Source organism: Lepidochelys olivacea (genome assembly GCF_965140295.1).
Source record: "Lepidochelys olivacea isolate rLepOli2 genome assembly, chromosome: 1".
NCBI lineage: Eukaryota > Metazoa > Chordata > Testudines > Cheloniidae > Lepidochelys > Lepidochelys olivacea.
In genome coordinates, this window is record NC_140411.1 from 48,219,796 (window position 1) to 48,244,578 (window position 24,783).

General features: G+C 47.6%; 1 protein-coding gene across 1 annotated transcript; it reads left to right on the plus strand.

Annotated features, from left to right (window-relative positions):
* Positions 1–3,103: 3,103 nt before the first annotated feature.
* Positions 3,104–8,618, plus strand: LOC311514658 (uncharacterized protein). Its single transcript, XM_084617261.1, has 2 exons — positions 3,104–7,492; positions 8,081–8,618. Exons 1-2 carry the CDS (start codon positions 6,910–6,912, stop codon positions 8,599–8,601), a joined length of 1,104 nt encoding a protein of 367 aa, XP_084473387.1. The 5' UTR covers positions 3,104–6,909; the 3' UTR covers positions 8,602–8,618.
* The last annotated feature ends 16,165 nt before the right edge of the window (positions 8,619–24,783 follow it).

Below are 24,783 nucleotides of genomic sequence, written 5' to 3' on the forward strand. Positions count from 1 at the left end.
CTGGATGAAAGAGAAGGGGATGGGCGGGCTTGCGAAGAGCCGACCGGGGAGCCCCCTGCCTCCTCCCTTTTCGCAGACAGCAGCATTGTGGGAGCTCGGCTCACCTCCTGCGAGCGCCTCGCCGCCTGCCCGCCCGGGAAAAGACTGCGCGCAAAAGTACCAGGAGGCCGGAAGGGGGGCGCGCCTAGGAGTGGGGCTAAGTAAGGAGAGGGTCTCCGCCAGGGCTGGGAACAAAGGCCGGATCGGGCTGGTTAGCGCGGAGGCTAGGTAAGGGCCGGGGCTCGGCGGTCAGGGCTGAGGGCAGCGCTGTAGGGAGCAGGCACCGGGGTGTGAGCGCAGGCTCAGCCCGCGCATACAAAGGGATCCAGCCCGCGTGGCCCGGGCCGCCCCCCCCCCCCCCGCCTGCCTGTGCGCGCCTCGCCGGGCTGGGTGGGCTGCCGGCGCTGTCCGGATGTGCAGGGCGGGCTGCCAGCCGCGGGGAGCCGGGGTGGGGGGCAGGCGAGGACAGGTAATTGCATAACGTCTCCGCCTAATGGGGCCCCCGAGGGGCTTCTGCGGCCTGGCAGAGAGCTGGAGAAACGCAGAGAGCGAGGCTGCCCCTTTAGAAGGGCCACTGCCTGCATTTGAAAGATAAAAATGTAACCACCCCCCCTTCGATGGTGCCCCCCCCCAGGAAAACTCATCTGCCACCAAAGCTACCTCCAAACCTCCCTGCAGCTATTAGCACCTGCTGAACACACACACGTACACACCCCCTCCCTTCCTCCCTCCAAAGCGTGTCTGTCTCATCAACAGAAGTTAATCTAATATATTACCTCCCCGACCTTATCTCTCTCTCGCACACATGCATTCTCTCCCACTCTCCTTCCCTTCTGCCTGCTGCCAGCTTCTGTTCTCCGCTCCAGGGGCCAAATTCTGCTCTCAGTTTTGTGTCCGCAGTCCCATTAACTGCAGTGAGGTGGTACATGGACAACTGGGAACAACTGACTGGACACAGTGCAATGCTGTGGCATAAGGGGCCAATGCAATTCTTGGCTGTATAAACCGGAAGTAGAGAGTAGGAGTTGGTGATTTTGTTTCGAAAGGGCATTGGTGAGATGGATATTCGAATACTTTGTTCATTTTGGGGTCCATAGTTTTAAATGGATGTTGTAAAGTTGGAGAAGATGCAGGAAAAAGTCACAAAAATGATTTGAGGGCTAGAGAACATGCCTTACAGTAAAAGCGGCAAAGAGTCCTGTGGCACCTTCTAGACTAACAGACGTATTGGAGCATAAACTTTCGTGGGTGAATACCCACTTCATCGGATGCATGTCTTACAGTGAGACACTTAAAGAGCTGGAGCTGGTTAGTTTACTGAAAAGATGATTGACAGTTGACTAGTGTCTAAGTACCTTCAGGGGGAGAAAATACCAGATATTAAAAGGCTCTTCAGTCTAGCAAAGGAAGGCATAACAAGAACCAATAGCTGGAAGCTGAAGCCGGATACTCAAATTAGAAATTGGTCCCAACGGTTAAAAGTATTGTGCCTAACTACCAAGGGAAGTGATTGATTCTCCATCTCTTCATGCCTTCTGATCAAGACTGATGCCTTTCTGGAAGTTATGCTTTAGTGAACACACAAGTGTTTGGGCTTAGTACAGGACTAACTGGTGAAATACGGGAGGTCTGACTAGATGATCTAATGGTCCCTTCTGGCCTTAAACTCTTTGAATCTATGAATTTGACCATGCCATTTTTATGATTGGCTACGGATTAGACTGAGCTGGTACGTGGTTGAATGAGCCTGTACTCAGTGGTATGCCATACGCTGGTGTTCCCGTTTGTTTCTGCAGAATGTGAGCTTTCATTTACTGAAAAATATTAAATTTCTAACCTTTATGGCTGTTAAGAAACTCTTGGAATGTGGACTTGCTGTATGCACAAACAGCCTGAAACTGTAGCTCTGAAATGTGAATTGTACACATTAATTTCCAGGCGGTGTTAATTCAGAAGCCTAATGATGACAATTAAAATGTTGCCATTGTGAACAATTTCATCACCAATCACTTTAGCAAACAAACTGTCTGAAATCAATGGAGCTGTGTTGCCAATTTACACTAACTGAGGATCTCTGTTTTGAAAGTTCTTTGTCAAACAGAAAGCAAACAGCAAAAATATAATGCTTGCTTTAAAATCTTCTCTGTGCTTTGGGTTGCTGGTGCTGATTTAATCTGGAATGCCCCATTAAATGCATATAGAATAAATACCAGGAAAATCTGAATAATTTCATGAGAGTTCTGTTCTATAAAACAGGATAACAGAGCTTCTGATGGGATTCTGGCACCATAATGCAAAATGTTCCTATTTGATGATATACTAATTTAAAGCAATCCTTCCTCTCAAAATCTTTAACCTTCTCTTCTCGTGTCTGTCTCTCTCAGGTGGAGCAGCTCCCTTGGGAACACTACCCAAAAGTCCCCTTTGAAGAAGTACTCAAGTGACCATCTGTGAAGTGCTATCTGAGCAAATCATTCTGAAACCTGCTTGCACCTCCCCTTTTAAAGTGCTTCCTAAACTGCAATCCCACAATGTTAAGATGTTTACCTTTGGTGGGCAAAGTAGCTCGCTGTGGATTTTTCATTTATATTCGGCTACTTTTTATAAAGGAGTTCCAGTGTATGTAAAGCTACAGTCCATTTTGCTCCATATAGATCATTGTTACAAAGGACCAATTCACTTTCCTCACACACAACTCAGTGGGACTGGTCACATCAGTAAGGTTGGCAACGGCTTGAGAAAATAGCCCTCAATATAGACTTTTTAAGAAATGGTCTGAGAAATTCTCTTTTGTTGCAGGTTTCAGAGTAGTAGCCGTGTTAGTCTATATCAGCAAAAAGAATGAGGAGTACCTGTGGCACCTTAGACTAACAAATTTATTTGGGCATAAGCTTTCGTGGGCTAAAACCCACTTCATCAGATGCATGCAGTGGAAAATACAGGAGGGAGAGAGAGAGATAGATAGATAGATCTCTCTCTCTAATATATATAGAGAGAGAGAGAACATGAAAAAATGGGTGTTGCCATACCATCTCTAACAAGACTAATCAATTAAGGTGAGCTATTATCAGCAGGAGAAAAAAACTTTTGTAGTGATAATCAGGATGGCCCATTTCAAACAGCTGACAAGAAGATGTGAGTAACAGTAGGGGGGAAAAAAGTCTTAATGCAAAAGAATAAATGGACACAAATCAGACGTCAAGAATCATAACATTCAAAAAACAGTCGGAGAACACTTCAACCTCCCTGATCACTCAATTACAGACTAAAAGTGGCAATTCTTCAACAAAAAAACTTCAAAAACAGACTCCAGCGAGAAACTGCAGAACTGGAATTAATTTGCAAACTGGACACCATTAAATTAGGCTTGAATAAAGAGTGGGAGTGGATGGGTCATTACACACAGTAAAAACTATTTCTCCATGCTAATTTTTCCCCTACTGTTACTCACACCTTCTTGTCAACTGTTTGAAATGGGCCATCCTGATTATCACTACAAAAAAGTTTTTTTTCTCCTGCTGATAATAGCCCACCTTAATTAATTAGTCTCATTGAGTTGGTATGGCAACACCCTTTTTTTTTTCATGGTGTGTGTCTGTCTGTCTGTCTGTCTGTCTTCCTACTGTATTTTCCACTGCATGCATCCGATGAAGAGAGCTGTAGCTCACGAAAGCTTATGCCCAAATAAATCTGTTAGTCTGTATCAGCAAAAAGAATGAGGAGTACTTGTGGCACCGTAGAGACTAACCCAGCTACCCCTCTGAAACCTGTCATAGTTTTACAAGTTCTTTTCTGTTCAGCCTTTGAAACAATACTGTAGTGTTAATTTTGCACTGCAGGCTCTTGGGCAAGCTGTGGCAAACACCAGGAGAATACGATCTTTGCCTTAATCTCTCACTAGAGAGAGCAATTTTTGGTACACAGTTGCTTTCTGATAACCAGGCATTGCTGCTGGGGCTGAGATTTCTGAAAGACGGTTTGCCTGCTTGCCCCTTGTGATGACCTTTGATCTAGGATTGCTGTAAGTGTGTAAATAAAACAAAATGCACTAGGAATATACCCAGACTCCATAACAATGATTTATCTTCCACTAGGAGACTGACTTGTAAGGCCCTGAAATCTGCTAACACTCAAATGAGGAGCAATATTATAAACCAGCTTTGGAATTTTTATTACATATGTACATAAGTTATTTCCTGCAGAGAAAAGGACTAGATGGGGCCAAACCCTGTGCGGAAGTACAACAGAGGAGAAGGCACAAGGGTTGGGCTTTGAAAAAGCACTCAACTGCACAGGGCCCAGGCCCCACCTTAGTCCTTGCACTCCAGACCATACTAAATTTGGGAGAGTCTAATAGCAACAGCAGCTATAGCCTCTGTGGAAAATGCACACAAACATGCACACAAGCCAACAGATCTTGGCTAGAGCAAGGGAGTATACATTGCAACCCCATTAAAGGCTGTATCAATATCCACTGTTGTATGCATGTATCAGATCCAGAGCCATTGGTAAGGAACTACAACCTGAAAAGAGCCCAGGGGCTGCACCCCTCTTCCAGCTCGTGGGCTGGAGTTGTAGCTGTGGAGAGGCTACATTGCATCCCCACAGGCTGCCCATGGGTTGAAGGTTTGATTTCCATTCCCTCCACTACACCTTTGGAGTTCTCCGCACAAAGCCCGGTTACTCAGGCTTTGTGAGAGAAAGGCGAATTGCACCCTAGCAGCACTTTAAATCATCTCTACCTTTTTAATTGAAAGCGGAATCACTGATTTGTTTTAGTTACAGGTAAGATAAGTCCATCTATCTAAGCCTTTATACCACGCTCAACACCCTAATATTTGAGTGCTTGTACCCAATACATCAAATAAGCCTTTGATTTCATTTGTCTTTGTCCTGTCCCCTTGTTTCTTGGAAATAGAATCAGAGAAATGTAGGGCTCGAAGGGATCTCGAGAGGTCATCAAGTCCAACCCCCTGTGCTAAAGTAGGGCCCAGTAAACCTAGACCATCCCTGACAGGTGTTTGTCTAACCAGTTCTTAAAAACTTCCAATCATGGGGATTCCATAACCTTCCATGGAAGCCTATTTCAGAGCTTAATTACCCTTATAGTTACAAAGTTTTTAATATCTAACATAAATCTCCCTTGCGGATTAAGCCCATTACTTCTTGTCCTTCCTTCAGTGATCATGTAGAACAACTGAACACTCATCCTCTTTATAACAGCCTTTAATATATTTGAAGACTGTTAACAAGTCCCCCCTTTAGTCTTCTTTTCTCAAGACTAAACATCCCCTGTTTTTTTAACCTTTCCTCATAGGTCAGGTTTTCTAAACCTTTTATCATTTTTGTGGTTCTCTGGACTCTTTCCAATTTGTCCACATCTTTCCTAAAGTGTGGCACCCAAACCATGTGAGGCCTCACCAGTGCCAAGAAGGGTGGGACAATTACCTCCCATGTCTTGCATATAACACTCTCGGTTAATACAGAGTGATATTAGCCTTTTTCATAACTACAACGTATTGTTGACTTCAATTTGTGATCCACTATAACCCCTCAAATCCTTTTCAGTGATACTACAGCTTAGCTAGGTGTTCCCCATTTTGAAATTATGCAATTGATCTTTTTCCTTCTTAAGTGTAGTATTTTGCACTTATCTTTTTTTTTAATTTCATCTTGTTGATTTTAAGCCAATTTTCCAATTTGTCATGGTTGTTTTGAATTCTAATCCTATCCTCTACAGCAGTAGTTCTCAACCAGGGGGTACACAGAGATCTTCCGGGGGTACATCAATTCATCTAGATAATTGCCTAGTTTTACAACAGACTACATAAAAAGTACTAGTGAAGTCAGTACAAACTAAATTTTCATAGACAATGACTTGTTTGTACTGCTCTGTATACTATACACTGAAAAGTAAGTACAATATTTATATTCCAATTGATTTATTTTTATATGGTAAAAATGAGAAAGGAAGCCATTTTTTAGTATTAGTGTGCTGTGACACTTCTGAATTTTTATGTCTGATTTTGTATGCAAGTAGTTTTTAAGTGAGGTGAAACTTGTGGGTATGCAGACAAATCAGACTCCTGAAAAGGGTACAGTAGTCTGGAAAGGTTGAGCCACTGCTCTAAAGTGCTTGCAACCCCGCCCAGGTTGGTGTCTTCTGAAAATTTTATAAGAATATTGTCCACTCCATTATCCAAGTCATTAATGAAAATATTAAATAGTATTGGACCCAGGACAGACCCTCCCAGTTTGACAGCAAACCACTGATAACTACTCTTTGAGTACGATTTTTCAACCAGTTGCGGACCCACCTTACAGTAATTTCATCAAGACCACATTTCCCTAGTTTGCTTATGAGAATGTCATGTTTCAAAAGCCTTTCTAAAATCAAGATATATCACATCTATTGGTTCCCTACTATCCACTGACAAAGAAGGAAATTTGGTTTGGAATGATTTGTTTTTGATAGGGTTATAAGGAATAGCCAGCATGGCTCTATTATCCTCTAGCCCTGGTCTACACCAGGACTTTAGGTCGAATTTAGCAGCGTTAAATCGATGTAAACCTGCACCCGTCCACACAATGAAGCCCTTTATTTCGACTTAAAGGGCTCTTAAAATCGATTTCCTTACTCCACCCCTGACAAGTGGATTAGCGCTTAAATCGACGTTGCCGGCTCGAATTTGGGGTACTGTGGACACAATTCGATGGTATTGGCCTCCGGGAGCTATCGCAGAGTGCTCCATTCTGACTGCTCTGGACAGCACTCTCAACTCAGATGCACTGGCCAGGTAGACAGGAAAAGAACCGCGAACTTTTGAATCTCATTTCCTGTTTGGCCAGCGTGGCAAGCTGCAGGTGACCATGCAGAGCTCATCAGCACAGGTGACCATGATGGAGTCCCAGAATCACAAAAGAGCTCCAGCATGGACCGAATGGGAGGTACGGGATCTGATCGCTGTTTGGGGAGAGGAATCCGTGCTATCAGAACTCGGTTCCAGTTTTCGAAATGCCAAAACCTTTGTGAAAATCTCCCAGGGCATGAAGGACAGAGGCCATAACAGGGACCCGAAGCAGTGCCGCGTAAAACTGAAGGAGCTGAGGCAAGCCTACCAGAAAACCAGAGAGGCGAACAGCCGCTCTGGGTCAGAGCCCCAAACATGCCGCTCCTATGATGAGCTGCATGCCATTTTAGGGCGTTCAGCCACCAGTACCCCAGCCGTGTTGTTTGACTCCTTCAATGGAGATGGAGGCAATACGGAAGCAGGTTTTGGGGACGAAGAAGATGAGGAGGAGGAGGAGGTTGTAGATAGCTCACAGCAAGCAAGCGGAGAAACCGGTTTTCCCGACAGCCAGGAACTGTTTCTCACCCTAGACCTGGAGCCAGTACCCCCCGAACCCACCCAAGGCTGTCTCCTGGACCCAGCAGGCGGAGAAGGGACCTCTGGTGAGTGTACCTTTTAAAATGCTATACATGGTTTAAAAGCAAGCATGTGAAAGGATTACTTTGCCCTGGCATTTGCGGTTCTCCTAGATGTAGTCCTAAAGCCTTTGCAAAAGGTTTCTGGGGAGGGCAGCCTTATTGCGTCCTTCATGGTAGGACACTTCACCACTCCAGGCCAGTAACACGTACTCGGGAATCATTGTAGAACAAAGCATTGCAGTGTATGTTTGCTGGCATTCAAACAACATCCGTTCTTTATCTCTCTGTGTTATCCTCAGGAGAGTGAGATATAATTCATGGTCACCTGGTTGAAATAGAGTGCTTTTCTTCAGGGGACACTCAGAGGAGCCCATTCCTGCTGGGCTGTTTGCCTGTGGCTAAACAGAAATGTTCCCCGCTGTTAGCCACAGGGAGGGGGGAAGGTTGAGGGGGTAGCCACGCGGTGGGGGGAGGCAAAATGCGACCTTGTAACGAAAGCACATGTGCTATGTATGTAATGTTAACAGCAACGTTTACCCTGAAAGAGTGTAGCCACTGTTTTATAAAATGTGTCTTTTTAAATACCGCTGTCCCTTTTTTTTTCTCCACCAGCTGCATGTGTTTCAATGATCACAGGATCTTCTCCTTCCCAGAGGCTAGTGAAGCTTAGAAAGAAAAAAAAACGCACTCGCGATGAAATGTTCTCCGAGCTCATGCTGTCCTCCCACACTGACAGAGCACAGACGAATGCGTGGAGGCAAATAAAGTCAGAGTGCAGGAAAGCACAAAATGACCAGGAGGAGAGGTGGCGGGCTGAAGAGAGTAAGTGGCGGGCTGAAGCCAGGGCTGAAGCTCAAATGTGGCGGCAGCGTGATGAGAGGAGGCAGGATTCAATACTGAGGCTGCTGCAGGACCAAACCAGTATGCTCCAGTGTATGGTTGAGCTGCAGCAAAGGCAGCTGGAGTGCAGACTGCCACTGCAGCCCCTCTGTAACCAACCGCCCTCCTCCCCAAGTTCCATAGCCTCCACACCCAGATGCCCAAGAACACGGTGGGGGGGCCTCCGGCCAACCAGCCACTCCACCACAGAGGACTGCCCCAAAAAAAGAAGGCTGTCATTCAATAAATTTTAAAGTTGTAAACTTTTAAAGTGCTGTGTGGCATTTTCCTTCCCTCCTCCACCACCCCTCCTGGGCTACCTTGGTAGTCATCCCCCTATTTGTGTGATGAATGAATAAAGAATGCATGAATGTGAAGCAACAATGACTTTATTGCCTCTGCAAGCGGTGATTGAAGGGAGGAGGGGCGGGTGGTTAGCTTACAGGGAAGTAGAGTGAACCAAGGGGCGGGGGGTTTCATCAAGGAGAAACAAACAGAACTTTCACACCGTAGCCTGGCCAGTCATGAAACTGGTTTTCAAAGCTTCTCTGATGCGTACCGCGCCCTCCTGTGCGCTTCTAACCGCCCTGGTGTCTGGCTGCGCACAACCAGCAGCCAGGCGATTTGCCTCAACCTCCCACCCCGCCATAAACGTCTCCCCCTTACTCTCACAGATATTGTGGAGCACACAGCAAGCAGTAATCACAGTGGGAATATTGGTTTCGCTGAGGTCTAAGCGAGTCAGTAAACTGCGCCAGCGCGCCTTTAAACGTCCAAATGCACATTCTACCACCATTCTGCACTTGCTCAGCCTGTAGTTGAACAGCTCCTGACTAGTGTCCAGGCTGCCTGTGTACGGCTTCATGAGCCATGGCATTAAGGGGTAGGCTGGGTCCCCAAGGATACATATAGGCATTTCAACATCCCCAACAGTTATTTTCTGGTCTGGGAATAAAGTCCCTTCCTGCAGCTTTTGAAACAGACCAGAGTTCCTGAAGATGCGAGCATCATGCACCTTTCCCGACCATCCCACGTTGATGTTGGTGAAATGTCCCTTGTGATCCACCAGAGCTTGCAGCACTATCGAAAAGTATCCCTTGCGGTTTATGTACTCGGCGGCTTGGTGCTCCGGTGCCAAGATAGGGATATGGGTTCCGTCTATAGCCCCACCACAGTTAGGGAATCCCATTGCAGCAAAGCCATCCACTATGACCTGCACATTTCCCAGGGTCACTACCCTTGATATCAGCATATCTTTGATTGCGTGAGCTACTTGCATCACAGCAGCCCCCACAGTAGATTTGCCCACTCCAAATTGATTCCCAACTGACCGGTAGCTGTCTGGCGTTGCAAGCTTCCACAGGGCTATCGCCACTCGCTTCTCAACTGTGAGGGCTGCTCTCATCTTGGTATTCATGCGCTTCAGGGCAGGGGAAAGCAAGTCACAAAGTTCCATGAAAGTGCCCCTACGCATGCAAAAGTTTCGCAGCCACTGGGAATCGTCCCAGACCTGCAACACTATGCGGTCCCACCAGTCTGTGCTTGTTTCCCGAGCCCAGAATCGGCGTTCCACAGCATGAACCTGCCCCATTAGCACCATGATGAATGCATTGGCAGGGCCCATGTTTTCAGAGAAATCTGTGTCCATGTCCTGATCACTCACGTGACCGCGCTGACGTCGCCTCCTCGCCCGGTATCGCGTTGCCATGTTCTGGTGCTGCATATACTGCTGGATAATGCGTGTGGTGTTTAATGTGCTCCTAATTGCCAAAGTGAGCTGAGCGGCCTCCATGCTTGCCTTGGTATGGCGTCCGCACAGAAAAAAGGCGCAGAACGATTGTCTGCCGTTGCTCTGACGGAGGGAGGGGCGACTGACGACACGGCTTACAGGGTTGGCTTCAGGGAGCTAAAATCAACAAAGGGTGTGCCTGTACATCAAGGAGTATTTCAGGCAGGACTGCACGGAGGGTTCCAATAAGAAATGGTGCACCTAAGTTATCGTTCTTATTGCAACAAGGAGGTTAGCCTGGCCTCTGATTGATACATGGCTAGATTTACCTCGCTGCACCTTCTCTGTGAGTGACTGCAGTGTGATCTAGAGGAATGAGTCCCCTAGACAGGGGAGGAGGCAAATGAGTACAAAACAAATCTGGTCTATTTCTTGTTCTGACCCACTCCATCTATCTTTTACATCTTTGGCTGGCAGCAGACGGTGCAGAAGGACTGCATGCCATCCACATCTCATGGCTGCTCGGCAGAAGATGGTACAGTACAACTGCTAGCTATCTTCATCTCTTGCCTGCCTGGCAGAAGATGGTACAATACGACTGCTAGCAATCCTCATCTCTTGCCTGCCTGGCAGAAGATGGTACAGTACGACTGCTAGCAGTCCGTATCGCCTGCCCGCTCACCATAAGACGGTTCAATAGGACTGACTGCAGGACTAAAGAGAATGACCTGGTCAAGTCACTCCAAATTTAGTCCCTGCGCCCATGTCTGCCCAGGCGCTCCCAGCCGACGTGGCCAGGAGCACCTCGGACACGACAAGGATGTCTACCAATCGTATTGCACCGTCTGCTGCCAGAAGGCAATGGGTTGCTGCTGCTGTGCAGCAAAGCCGTACCGCGTCTGCCAGCACCCAAGAGACATAGGGTGACGGTTACCTGAACGGGCTCCATGCTTGCCGTGGTATGGCGTCTGCACAGGTAACTCAGGAAAAAAGGCGCGAAATGATTGTCTGCCCTTGCTTTCACGGAGGGAGGGAGGGAACGGGGGCCTGACGACACGTACCCAGAACCACCCGCGACAATGTTTTAGCCCCATCAGAGTGCTCTATTGTGACTGCTCTGGACAGCACTCTCAGATGCCCGATTGTTTGCCATTGCTCTGACGCTGGGAGGGGCGCTTACAGGGTTGGCTTCAGGAAGCTAAAATCAACAAAGGGGGTGTCTTTACATCAAGGAGTATTTCAGGCAGGACTTCACAGAGGGTTCCAATAAGAAATGGTTCACCTAAGTTATTGTCCTTATTGGAACAAGAAGGTTAGCCTGGCCTCTGATTGATACATGGCTAGATTTACCTCGCTGCACCTTCTCTGTAAGTGACTGCAGTGTGATCTAGAAGAATGAGTCCCCTAGACAGGGGAGGGGGGGAAGTAAATGAGTACAAAACAAATCTGGTCTATTTCTTGTTTTGATCCACTCCATCTATCTTTTACATGTTTGGCTGGCAGCAGACGGTGCAGAAGGACTGCATGCCATCCACATCTCATGGCTGCTCGGCAGAAGATGGTACAGTACGACTGCTAGCAGTCCGTATCGCTTGCCCGCTCACCATAAGACGGTTCAATAGGACTGACTGCAGGACTAAAGAGAATGACCTGCTCAAGTCACTCCAAATTTAGTCCCTGCGCCCATGTCTGCCCAGGTGCTCCTGATCGACCTCACAGAGGCGACCAGGAGCACCTCGGACATGACGATGACGGCTACCAGTCGTACTGTACCGTCTGCTGCCACAAGGCAAGGGGTTGCTGCTACTGTGTAGCAATGCCGTACCACGTCTGCCAGCACCCAGGAGACATAGGGTGACGGTTACCTGAGCGGGCTCCATGCTTGCCGTGGTATGGCGTCTGCACAGGTAACTCATGAAAAAGCGCGAAATGATTGTCTGCCCTTGCTTTCACGGGGGGAGGGAGGGAACGGGGGCCTGACGATATGTACCCAGAACCACCCGCGACAATGTTTTAGCCCCATCAGGCATTGGGATCTCAACCCAGAATTCCAATGGGCAGCAGAGACTGCGGGAACTGTGGGATAGCTACCCACAGTGCAACGCTCCGGAAGTCGACTCTAGCCTCGGTACTGTGGAAGCGCTCCGCCGAGTTAATGCACTTAATGCACTTAGAGCATTTTCTGTGGGGACACACACACTCGAATATATAAAACCGATTTCTAAAAAACCGACTTCTATAAATTCGACCTTATTCCGTAGTGTAGACATACCCCTAGGTGCTTACCTAAACTGATAGTTTAATAATTTGTTCCGCTATCTTTTTAGGTATCAAAGTTAGGATGACCAGTCTATAATTCCCCAGGTCTTTTTTGTTCCCATTTTTAAAGATAGATACCATGTTTGTCCTTTTCCAGCCCTCTTGAGTTAGGTGTTTTTATTTTACCTCTCTCCAAGCTAGCAACCCTTGTAGAAATAATCTCTCGCAAATAAGGTTATTGGAAAATAATTTGGAGATGGGGAATTTCCATTTCAGTGAAAAGATCTTTCCTACTTTGACTGCAACCAGTATTCTCATGTTTCACTGTTTCTGGTTTATTCCATTTCTTTTGCTTTGCTCCTGGTTTGGTGAAAGCAAGAATTCAGTAACAGTTAAAGAATCCAGAGATAAAAGGTAAATAAAAGCTGATGTAACTAGAATTGAGCTAATGGACACCTTTAATTCCGACAAGGGATTTTAACCCTTGGAGGTCAAATTCTGTTCTCCCAGCACTGTAAATGTGGAGTGCCTCCATTGAAGTTCATGGAATTACTCCATATTTACAGCAGTAGAAGTAAAAGAAGAATCATGCCCTATGCATTTACATAATTTTCTCATCAGGATAAAGAGATTCCTAGAATGTGCTCAGCCAAGGCAGTTTTTGGGGGTATTGTGATATGAACCCTTTTGTACTACTTTAGAACTGTGATTTATTTATTTATTTATTTATTCCCCCCCTGAAATGACCATCTACAGTCCCATCCTTTTGTCATCCTGTAAACTTCTCTTAAAACAACTGGAGCTAAAATCTTGGTACTATTTTGGGCTGGCCAGATTATTAACAACATTGTTCTTTTACCATCGTTTCCCAATCAGATCCTTTCACCTGTTGAATGAGAACTTGTCGAAGTACTTCATCATCTTACAACATGACTTTGTTCTCCAGTTAAGATTTATTGGGCTGTTGTGGATGGATGCCTGTGTTTATCTGGGGGGAAATAAAGTGATGACTTTACTGGAAAATATTTGTGTAGTTCACGTTTCATGCTTTATAAAAATTACTATCAATGAAAAAATATTTTGTACCTTTTGCTCTTGAAAAATTATAGTTCTGGGCAAAGCTGCATTGCTTGTTCCCAGCTATGAAGTGATGGGAGTTAACAGTCCAAAAAGCCCCACACCTAGCAGTGCTGAGAGAAAGTTTGAAATGCTTTAGGACAAGTTGATGGGATCCACTGTGGAAGCTGTATTTTCACAATCCTCACCCAGCAGGGTGCTGTAGCTGTGAGGCCAATATCCTGGTGATGTCATCATCACTGCTTGTGGCTGAGTTGCCTGTAGAAAGTGATGAGTGGCCTCCTCCTTGCTTCCAGTTCCTGCTTTCACAGGTACCTGTGAGGGATAGCTCAGTGGTTTGAGCATTGGCCTGCTTAAACCCAGGGTTGTGAGTTCAATCCTTGAGGGGGTCATTTGGGGCAAAAATTGGGGATTGGTCCTGTTTTGAGCAGGAGGTTGGACTAGACTGACCTCCTGAGGTCCCTTCCAACCGTGATATTCTATGATTCTCAGAAGGGAACTTACTGCTGAAGAAGCAGTCACTTGTGAGTCATCTTCTGCATGTAGAACTCAGGTGGCTGGAGACGAGAATACTATTATGTTGGGTTTGGAGCCACTAGATACAGCAGCTTTCTCCAGGTTTCAGAGTAGCAGCTGCGTTAGTCTGTATTCACAAAAAGAAAAGGAGTACTTGTGGCACCTTAAAGACTAACAGCTTTCTCCAACAAGTTATCATCCCTGTGTGGGGATTGAGGCCCCGAGATGATGTCACACCCCACCTTATATAGCTTTAACATATGGCAGGAAAAAACAGTTCCCAGCCCAGTTTGTGGAAAAATACAAATACCCAAAATGGAGTTCATTGTCATTCGGTTTGATCTCATGCTTTTGCTGAGTCATAGCAGCCATTACTTACAGGCTTGCTGAAATGTTTACAGGAGGGCTAAGCTTTTCCATATTCCATTGTCTTTGCTGATGGGTCATTAGTACTATCTAGCTTCACCACAGTTGTACCTGAAAGGCTGGCTGTGGGTGTTTTCCAGAGTAAACCCATTTGAAATACAGATCCAGAGTCAATATTCATAACTTCAGATCCAAAAATGATACATGCATACAAATAGGATAATCATATTCAGCAAATCACAATGGGGTTGTCTGTCTATCGAATATGCTAACATATTAATATGTCCCCCATCATCATGATATCTGAGCACCTCACAATCTTCAGTTTATTTTTTCTCACAACACCTCTGAGAGGTAGGGAAGGACACAGAGGGTTAAAGTCACAGAGACACAATTCCTAGGTGCCCTGCTGCCTACTGGAAGTCACAGCCTGAAGCGAGGTACCCAGGTTCTCCATGCGCTGTACTGGGAGAGTTAGGCGTCTAAGTAAGGGATTCTCCATGCATGCTGAGTGGAGAGCTGCCTAAGCTAATCAGGAGTGAAATGTAGAGAAAAGGGTTAAGGGCCCAGATCCTCAAAGGTACTTAGCCCTGGTCTACACTAGGACTTTAGGTCGAATTTAGCAGCGTTAAATCGATTTAAACCTGCACCCGTCCACACAATGAAGCCCTTTATTTCGACTTAAAGGGCTCTTAAAATTGATTTCCTTACTCCACCCCTGACAAGTGGATTAGCGCTTAAATCGACGTTGCCGGCTCGAATTTGGGGTACTGTGGACACAATTCGATGGTATTGGCCTCCGGGAGCTATCCCAGAGTGCTCCATTCTGACCGCTCTGGACAGCACTCTCAACTCAGATGCACTGGCCAGGTAGACAGGAAAAGAACCGCGAACTTTTGAATCTCATTTCCTGTTTGGCCAGCGTGGCAAGCTGCAGGTGACCATGCAGAGCTCATCAGCACAGGTGACCATGATGGAGTCCCAGAATCGCAAAAGAGCTCCAGCATGGACCGAACGGGAGGTACGGGATCTGATCGCTGTTTGGGGAGAGGAATCCGTGCTATCAGAACTCCGTTCCAGTTTTCGAAATGCCAAAACCTTTGTGAAAATCTCCCAGGGCATGAAGGACAGAGGCCATAACAGGGACCCGAAGCAGTGCCGCGTGAAACTGAAGGAGCTGAGGCAAGCCTACCAGAAAACCAGAGAGGCGAACAGCCGCTCTGGGTCAGAGCCCCAAACATGCCGCTCCTATGATGAGCTGCATGCCATTTTAGGGCGTTCAGCCACCAGTACCCCAGCCGTGTTGTTTGACTCCTTCAATGGAGATGGAGGCAATACGGAAGTAGGTTTTGGGGGTGAAGAAGATGATGATGAGGAGGAGGTTGTAGATAGCTCACAGCAAGCAAGCGGAGAAACCGGTTTTCCCGACAGCCAAGAACTGTTTCTCACCCTAGACCTGGAGCCAGTACCCCCCGAACCCACCCAAGGCTGCTTCCTGGACCCGGCAGGCGGAGAAGGGACCTCTGGTGAGTGTACCTTTTAAAATGCTATACATGGTTTAAAAGCAAGCATGTGAAAGGATTACTTTGCCCTGGCATTTGCGGTTCTCCTAGATGTAGTCCTAAAGCCTTTGCAAAAGGTTTCTGGGGAGGGCAGCCTTATTTCGTCCTTCATGGTAGGACACTTTACCACTCCAGGCCAGTAACACGTACTCGGGAATCACTGTAGAACAAAGCATTGCAGTGTATGTTTGCTGGCATTCAACCAAAATCCGTTCTTTATCTCTCTGTGTTATCCTCAGGAGAGTGAGATATAATTCATGGTCACCTGGTTGAAATAGAGTGCTTTTCTTCAGGGGACACTCAGAGGAGCCCATTCCTGCTGGGCTGCTTGCCTGTGGCTAAACAGAAATGTTCCCCGCTGTTAGCCACAGGGAGGGGGGAAGGTTGAGGGGGTAGTCACGTGGTGGGAGGAGGCAAAATGCGACCTTGTAACGAAAGCACATGTGCTATGTATGTAATGTTAACAGCAAGGTTTACCCTGAAAGAGTGTAGCCACTGTTTTATAAAATGTGTCTTTTTAAATACCGCTGTCCCTTTTTTTTTCTCCACCAGCTGCATGTGTTTCAATGATCACAGGATCTTCTCCTTCCCAGAGAATGTTTTAGCCCCATCAGGCATTGGGATCTCAACCCAGAATTCCAATGGGCAGCGGAGACTGCGGGAACTGTGGGATAGCTACCCACAGTGCAACGCTCCGGAAGTCGACGCTTGCCTCGGTACTGTGGAAGCGCTCCGCCGAGTTAATGCACTTAATGCACTTAGAGCATTTTCTGTGGGGACACACACACTCGAATATATAAAACCGATTTCTAAAAAACCGACTTCTATAAATTCGACCTAATTTCATAGTGTAGACATACCCTTGGACACCTAACTCCCATTGAAATAAGTGGAAGTTAGGAGCCAAAATACCTTTGAGTATCTGGGCCTAAATGACATGCCCAAGGTCATACAGAAAGTATCTCTATGTAAATACCTAGATAGACAGATCTTATTTACTAATAAAACACAAAGCAGGAATAATTTCTTTGAAGTCAATGGAGTTACACAGCAATAAAGTAGAAGTGAGAGAAAATTAGTCCTAGAGTCTCTATTATTCACTGATTAGAGCAGCATAAAGTATATTCTGTGAATAAAATGGAAGCAATCATCTTAAGTCACAAGGATATCAAATGAACCTTTCTCCAATGACAGATTTAGCTCACATTTCCTTTCATCACAAAAGGGATAATTACTCTGCCCTTCAGGTTCCTCCTTCAGACCAGTCACATATTTACAGTATTTTAACAAGCAAGTTACACTGGGAAGGTAAAAGGACACTGATCTCAAATGTACGGCTGAACTTGGCCTGCTACTGAGTCCTATTAGCTCAGTGTAACGTCAGTTTCAACAAAATTTTCTCAGTCATGGTATTTTTGATTCATTAATTGGTCATTGAAGACACCACCCATAGGATTCCCCCTAGCATCAGACAGGTGGGAACTATCCAAGCTCTCTGGGTTTTCAGTTCACAGAGGTACTGGCATTTTGGCCTAGCCCCGTGCATCCCCATCACCCTCAGCATGTTCCAGTCCAACTACAGCTGACTCAGCTCCCTCCCAGTGCATAGCATCTTCTCAGTCAGTCCCTTTCGGTCTGCGGTCAGCTCCCCACAGAAGCTATGCACCAGTGTTATGGCAGGCCTGTGCTGCAATCAGGAGGTGTGATGGCAGCAGATGTAAACATACATGAGCTAGCTTCGGTGTACCTACTATTAGTCAACTTGGGATGTTCTCTTTACTTCAGACAGATATGCAGTATCCTTTATTGGTGTCTCCCTCCTCAGTCATTCCAGTGCAATTATTTATCGATTGGTGTTGAGCTTCTGCTCTAAATAGTGGCTTCCCTTCAAAGCAGTGGTTGTTTTCCTCTGAGGAGTGATGGCTCTGTGGGTTTGTGGCAGCTATGTGCTAGCCTTCCTGCCTGTGGAAGCTTGGAGATATTGCTTTTTCTAGGGCGATTTTTCTTAACTGTGATACCTTAGGGTGGTTGCTCTGTCCTCAGGACTTCTATCTGCGTAGCCAGTCTGTGCTGACTATGTCCTGGCAGGGTTTGGAGAGCTTACCTCTAACGTTCGTCCTGGTTTCTGACAGGACCCGGCCAATGTGGAGATCTCTCTCATCTGTGACTCACTGAAGAGCCCTTGGGATGTTCCCTTGGGATGATCTGGAGGTGGCACCCCCTGGTGCAGGCTTTTGGAACTTACAGCTCTAGCCTCTGGAGTTGTTAAGAAACATTCCCCTATCTGTGAGTAGAGAAAGATGCGAGAGCAGTTTCTCCAGCCTCTGGACAATGTGGCCATTGAGGCTTAAACTGTGGCCCTCAAGGCCAATCATTATGGACATTTGTGTTTGATTGGGAATTGAAAATGTGTTCCCTATGTGTCACCCTGTGATTTTTAAACCAAGTGTTTGAATCAACCCTGAGAAGACGGAAGGAGGCACCAGTGGCCCTCCAGCCCAGGAGCAGGTCTGACGTGAGCTGGGAGCACGCTGAGCAGCTGCTGTCCCTTCCCGGCTTCAGCTGTTCAGCAGCTCCCTGATGACTGCCTGCTGCATGACAGAGAAGGGAACAAAGAGTAATTGGCTGCTCCATTGCCTGCTTCCCTTCCATGCTGTGGGAGCTCCAGGGAGAACAGAGTAAGAGCTCAGCTTGCTTTGCCATCACCTAAAGACACAGCCACTCAAGGCAGCCCAGCAGAGGGCGAAAAGAAGAGAAGCTAAGGACTTACAGCCAGTGACAGCTGCCAGTTCTCGGCCCTACCCTGCCCCTGGCACAGGTTGAGCAGCCTGAGGGCTGTTCTAACTTGCACCAGCGGGCGGTTTCTCCAGGGACAAAGTGACCACATGTCCCATTTCTACCAGAACAGTCTCTGTTTTTTCATATGGTGTCTTGGTGGCCCAGGAACTTCTTTTGGGACACCTAAAATGTCTTCTTTTTTTATCATCAATCAAAATATTGTTTACAGCTATAAATGCTTGTTCAACGGGTAGTGATCAATGGCTCCATGTCTAGTTGGCAGCCAGTGTCAAGTGGAGTGCCCCAGGGGTCGGTCCTGGGGCCGGTTTTGTTCAATATCTTCGTAAATGATCTGCAGGATGGTGTGGATTGCACTCTCAGCAAATTTGCGGATGATACTAAACTGGGAGGAGTGGTAGATACGCTGGAGGGCAGGGATAGGATACAGAAGGACCTAGACAAATTGGAGGATTGGGCCAAAAGAAATCTGATGAGGTTCAATAAGGATAAGTGCAGGGTCTTGCACTTAGGACGGAAGAACCCAATGCACAGCTACAGACTAGGGACCGAATGGCTAGGCAGCAGTTCTGCGGAAAAGGACCTAGGGGTGACAGTGGACGAGAAGCTGGATATGAGTCAGCAGTGTGCTCTTGTTTCCAAGAAGGCCAATGGCATTTTGGGATGTATAAGTAGGGGCATAGCGAGCAGATCGAGGGACGTGATCGTCCCCCTCTATTCGACATTGGTGAGGCCTCATCTGGAGTACTGTGTCCAGTTTTGGGCCCCACACTATAAGAAGGATGTGGATAAATTGGAGAGAGTCCAGCGAAGGGCAACAAAAATGATTAGGGGTCTGGAACACATGACTTATGAGGAGAGGCTGAGGGAACTGGGGTTGTTTAGTTTGCAGAAGAGAAGAATGAGGGGGGATTTGATAGCTGCTTTCAACTACCTGAGGGGTGGTTCCAGAGAGGATGGTTCTAGACTATTCTCAGTGGTAGAAGAGGACAGGACAAGGAGTAATGGTCTCAAGTTGCAGTGGGGGAGGTTTAGGTTGGATATTAGGAAAAACTTTTTCACTAGGAGGGTGGTAAAACACTGGAATGCGTTACCTAGGGAGGTGGTAGAATCTCCTTCCTTAGAAGTTTTTAAGGTCAGGCTTGACAAAGCCCTGGCTGGGATGATTTAATTGGGGATTGGTCCTGCTTTGAGCAGGGGGTTGGACTAAATGACCTCCTGAGGTCCCTTCCAACCCTGATATTCTATGATTCAAGTTGTATTGCTGTGCCAAATAAAATTTTCTCTGTTTACCAGGAACAGAGTCTACACACCACTGCAAATGTAGACATACATTTAGAGTACAGACACTGCGGGCTCAGCTAGGTATAAATAGCAGTGTAGATGGCAGAGCAGAGTTCCCTACGTGCATAGGGCATATGAACCCTAGGGCATATACCCTACTCTACACACCCATGTAGTGCCTCCCAAGGCTACACTGCTATTTTTAGAGGCACAGTGTCCTCCTGTTGATGGATTTTTCCCTGCAGCCTCCCCACTGCATGAGCCTTTCACTGCCGTACGTGTGGACACAGCCTGCCTTTCGCCGTGGCGTGTGACTGCAGGTTCCCTACGCACCGCCGCAAGTGTAGACACAATCTAAGGGTATGTCTACACTACGAAATTAGGTCGAATTTATAGAAGTCAGTTTTTTAGAAATCGGTTTTATATATTCGAGTGTGTGTGTCCCCACAGAAAATGCTCTAAGTGCATTAAGTGCATTAACTCGGCGGAGCGCTTCCACAGTACCGAGGCAAGCGTCGACTTCCGGAGCGTTGCACTGTGGGTAGCTATCCCACAGTTCCCGCAGTCTCTGCTGCCCATTGGAATTCTGGGTTGAGATCCCAATGCCTGATGGGGCTAAAACATTGTCGCGGGTGGTTCTGGGTACATATCGTCAGGCCCCCGTTCCCTCCCTCCCCCCGTGAAAGCAAGGGCAGACAATCATTTCGCGCCTTTTTTCATGAGTTACCTGTGCAGACGCCATACCACGGCAAGCATGGAGCCCGCTCAGGTAACCGTCACCCTATGTCTCCTGGGTGCTGGCAGACGCGGTACGGCTTTGCTGCACAGCAGCAGCAACCCATTGCCTTCTGGCAGCAAACGGTGCAATATGATTGGTAGTCGTCCTTGTCGTGTCCGAGATGCTCCTGGCCACGTCGGCTGGGAGCGCCTGGGCAGACATGGGCGCAGGGACTAAATTTGGAGTGACTTGACCAGGTCATTCTCTTTAGTCCTGCAGTCCTATTGAACCGTCTTATGGTGAGCGGGCAGGCGATACGGACTGCTAGCAGTCGTACTGTACCATCTTATGCCAGGCAGGCAAGAGATGAAGATGTCTAGCAGTCGTACTGTACCATCTTCTGCCGAGCAGCCATGAGATGTGGATGGCATGCAGTCCTTCTGCACCGTCTGCTGCCAGCCAAAGATGTGAAAGATAGATGGAGTGGGTCAGAACAAGAAATAGACCAGATTTGTTTTGTACTCATTTGCCTCCTCCCCTGTCTAGATCACACTGCACTCACTCACAGAGAAGGTGCAGCGAGGTAAATCTAGCCATGTATCAATCAGAGGCCAGGCTAACCTCCTTGTTCCAATAACAACAATAACTTAGGTTCACCATTTCTTATTGGAACCCTCCGTGCAGTCCTGCCTGAAATACTCCTTGATGTACAGGCACACCCTTTGTTGATTTTAGCTCCCTGAAGCCAACCCTGTAAGCCGTGTCGTCAGTCGCCCCTCCCTCCGTCAGAGCAACGGCAGACAATCGTTCCGCGCCTTTTTTCTGTGCGGACGCCATACCAAGGCAAGCATGGAGGCCGCTCAGCTCACTTTGGCAATTAGGAGCACATTAAACACCACACGCATTATCCAGCAGTATATGCAGCACCAGAACATGGCAACGCGATACCGGGCGAGGAGGCGACGTCAGCGCGGTCCTGTGAGTGATCAGGACATGGACACAGATTTCTCTGAAAGCATGGGCCCTGACAATGCATGCATCATGGTGCTAATGGGGCAGGTTCATGCTGTGGAACGCCGATTCTGGGCTCGGGAAACAAGCACAGACTGGTGGGACCGCATAGTGTTGCAGGTCTGGGACGATTCCCAGTGGCTGCGAAACTTTCGCATGCGTAGGGGCACTTTCATGGAACTTTGTGACTTGCTTTCCCCTGCCCTGAAGCGCATGAATACCAAGATGAGAGCAGCCCTCACAGTTGAGAAGCGAGTGGCGATAGCCCTGTGGAAGCTTGCAACGCCAGACAGCTACCGGTCAGTTGGGAATCAATTTGGAGTGGGCAAATCTACTGTGGGGGCTGCTGTGATGCAAGTAGCTCACGCAATCAAAGATCTGCTGATATCAAGGGTAGTGACCCTGGGAAATGTGCAGGTCATAGTGGATGGCTTTGCTGCAATGGGATTCCCTAACTGTGGTGGGGCTATAGACGGAACCCATATCCCTATCTTGGCACCGGAGCACCAAGCCGCCGAGTACATAAACCGCAAGGGGTACTTTTCGATAGTGCTGCAAGCTCTGGTGGATCACAAGGGACATTTCACCAACATCAACGTGGGATGGCCGGGAAAGGTGCATGATGCTCGCATCTTCAGGAACTCTGGTCTGTTTCAAAAGCTGCAGGAAGGGACTTTATTCCCAGACCAGAAAATAACTGTTGGGGATGTTGAAATGCCTATATGTATCCTTGGGGACCCAGCCTACCCCTTAATGCCATGGCTCATGAAGCCGTACACAGGCAGCCTGGACACTAGTCAGGAGCTGTTCAACTACAGGCTGAGCAAGTGCAGAATGGTGGTAGAATGTGCATTTGGACGTTTAAAGGCACGCTGGCGCAGTTTACTGACTCGCTTAGACCTCAGCGAAACCAATATTCCCACTGTGATTACTGCTTGCTGTGTGCTCCACAATATCTGTGAGAGTAAGGGGGAGACGTTTATGGCGGGGTGGGAGGTTGAGGCAAATCGCCTGGCTGCTGGTTACGCGCAGCCAGACACCAGGGCGGTTAGAAGAGCACAGGAGGGCGCGGTACGCATCAGAGAAGCTTTGAAAACCAGTTTCATGACTGGCCAGGCTACGGTGTGAAAGTTCTGTTTGTTTCTCCTTGATGAAACCCCCCGCCCCTTGGTTCACTCTACTTCCCTGTAAGCTAACCACCCTCCCCTCCTCCCTTTAATCATTGCTTGCAGAGGCAATAAAGTCATTGCTGCTTCACAGTCATGCATTCGTTATTCATTCATCACACAAATAGGGAGATGACTACCAAGGTAGCCCAGGAGGGGTGGTGGAGGAGGGAAGGAAAATGCCACACAGCACTTTAAGCACAGCACTTTAAAAGTTTACAACTTTAAAATTTATTGAATGACAGCCTTCTTTTTTGGGGGCAATCCTCTGTGGTGGAGTGGCTGGTTGACCGGAGGCCCCCCCACCGCGTTCTTGGGCGTCTGGGTGTGGAGGCTATGGAACTTGGGGAGGAGGGCGGTTGGTTACAGAGGAGCTGCAGAGGCAGTCTGTGCTCCAGCTGCCTTTGCTGCAGCTCAACCATACACTGGAGCATACTGGTTTGGTCCTGCAGCAGCCTCAGCATTGAATCCTGCCTCCTCTCATCACGCTGCCGCCACATTTGAGCTTCAGCCCTGGCTTCAGCCCGCCACTTACTCTCTTCAGCCCGCCACTTACTCTCTTCAGCCCTCCACCTCTCCTCCCGGTCATTTTGTTCTTTCCTGCACTCTGACATTATTTGCCTCCACGCATTCGTCTCTGCTCTGTCAGTGTGGGAGGACAGCATGAGCTCGGAGAACATTTCATCGCGAGTGCATTTTTTTTTCTTTCTAAGCTTCACTAGCCTCTGGGAAGGAGAAGATCCTGTGATCATTGAAACATATGCAGCTGGTGGAGAAAAAAAGAGAGACAGCGGTATTTAAAAAGACACATTTTATAAAACAGTGGCTACACTCTTTCAGGGTAAACGTTGCTGTTAACATTACATACATAGCACATGTGCTTTCGTTACAAGGTCGCATTTTGCCTCCTCCCACCGCGTGACTACCCCCTCAACCTTCCCCCCTCCCTGTGGCTAACAGCGGGGAACATTTCTGTTTAGCCACAGGCAAACAGCCCAGCAGGAATGGGCTCCTCTGAGTGTCCCCTGAAGAAAAGCACTCTATTTCAACCAGGTGACCATGAATTATATCTCACTCTCCTGAGGATAACACAGAGAGATAAAGAACGGATTTTGGTTGAATTCCAGCAAACATACACTGCAATGCTTTGTTCTACAGTGATTCCCGAGTACGTGTTACTGGCCTGGAGTGGTAAAGTGTCCTACCATGAAGGATGAAATAAGGCTGCCCTCCCCAGAAACCTTTTGCAAAGGCTTTAGGACTACATCTAGGAGAACCGCAAATGCCAGGGCAAAGTAATCCTTTCACATGCTTGCTTTTAAACCATGTATAGCATTTTAAAAGGTACACTCACCAGAGGTCCCTTCTCCGCCTGCTGGGTCCAGGAGGCAGCCTTGGGTGGGTTCGGGGGGTACTGGCTCCAGGTCTAGGGTGACAAACAGTTCCTGGCTGTCGGGAAAACCGGTTTCTCCGCTTGCTTGCTGTGAGCTATCTACAACCTCCTCCTCATCATCATCTTCTTCGTCCCCAAAACCTACTTCCGTATTGCCTCCATCTCCATTGAAGGAGTCAAACAACACGGCTGGGGTACTGGTGGCTGAACCCCCTAAAATGGCATGCAGCTCATCATAGAAGCGGCATGTTTGGGGCTCTGACCCAGAGCGGCTGTTCGCCTCTCTGGTTTTCTGGTAGGCTTGCCTCAGCTCCTTCAGTTTCACGTGGCACTGCTTCGGGTCCCTGTTATGGCCTCTGTCCTTCATGCCCTGGGAGATTTTCACAAAGGTTTTGGCATTTCGAAAACTGGAACGGAGTTCTGATAGCACGGATTCCTCTCCCCATACAGCGATCAGATCCCGTACCTCCCGTTCGGTCCATGCTGGAGCTCTTTTGCGATTCTGGGACTCCATCATGGTCACCTCTGCTGATGAGCTCTGCATGGTCACCTGCAGCTT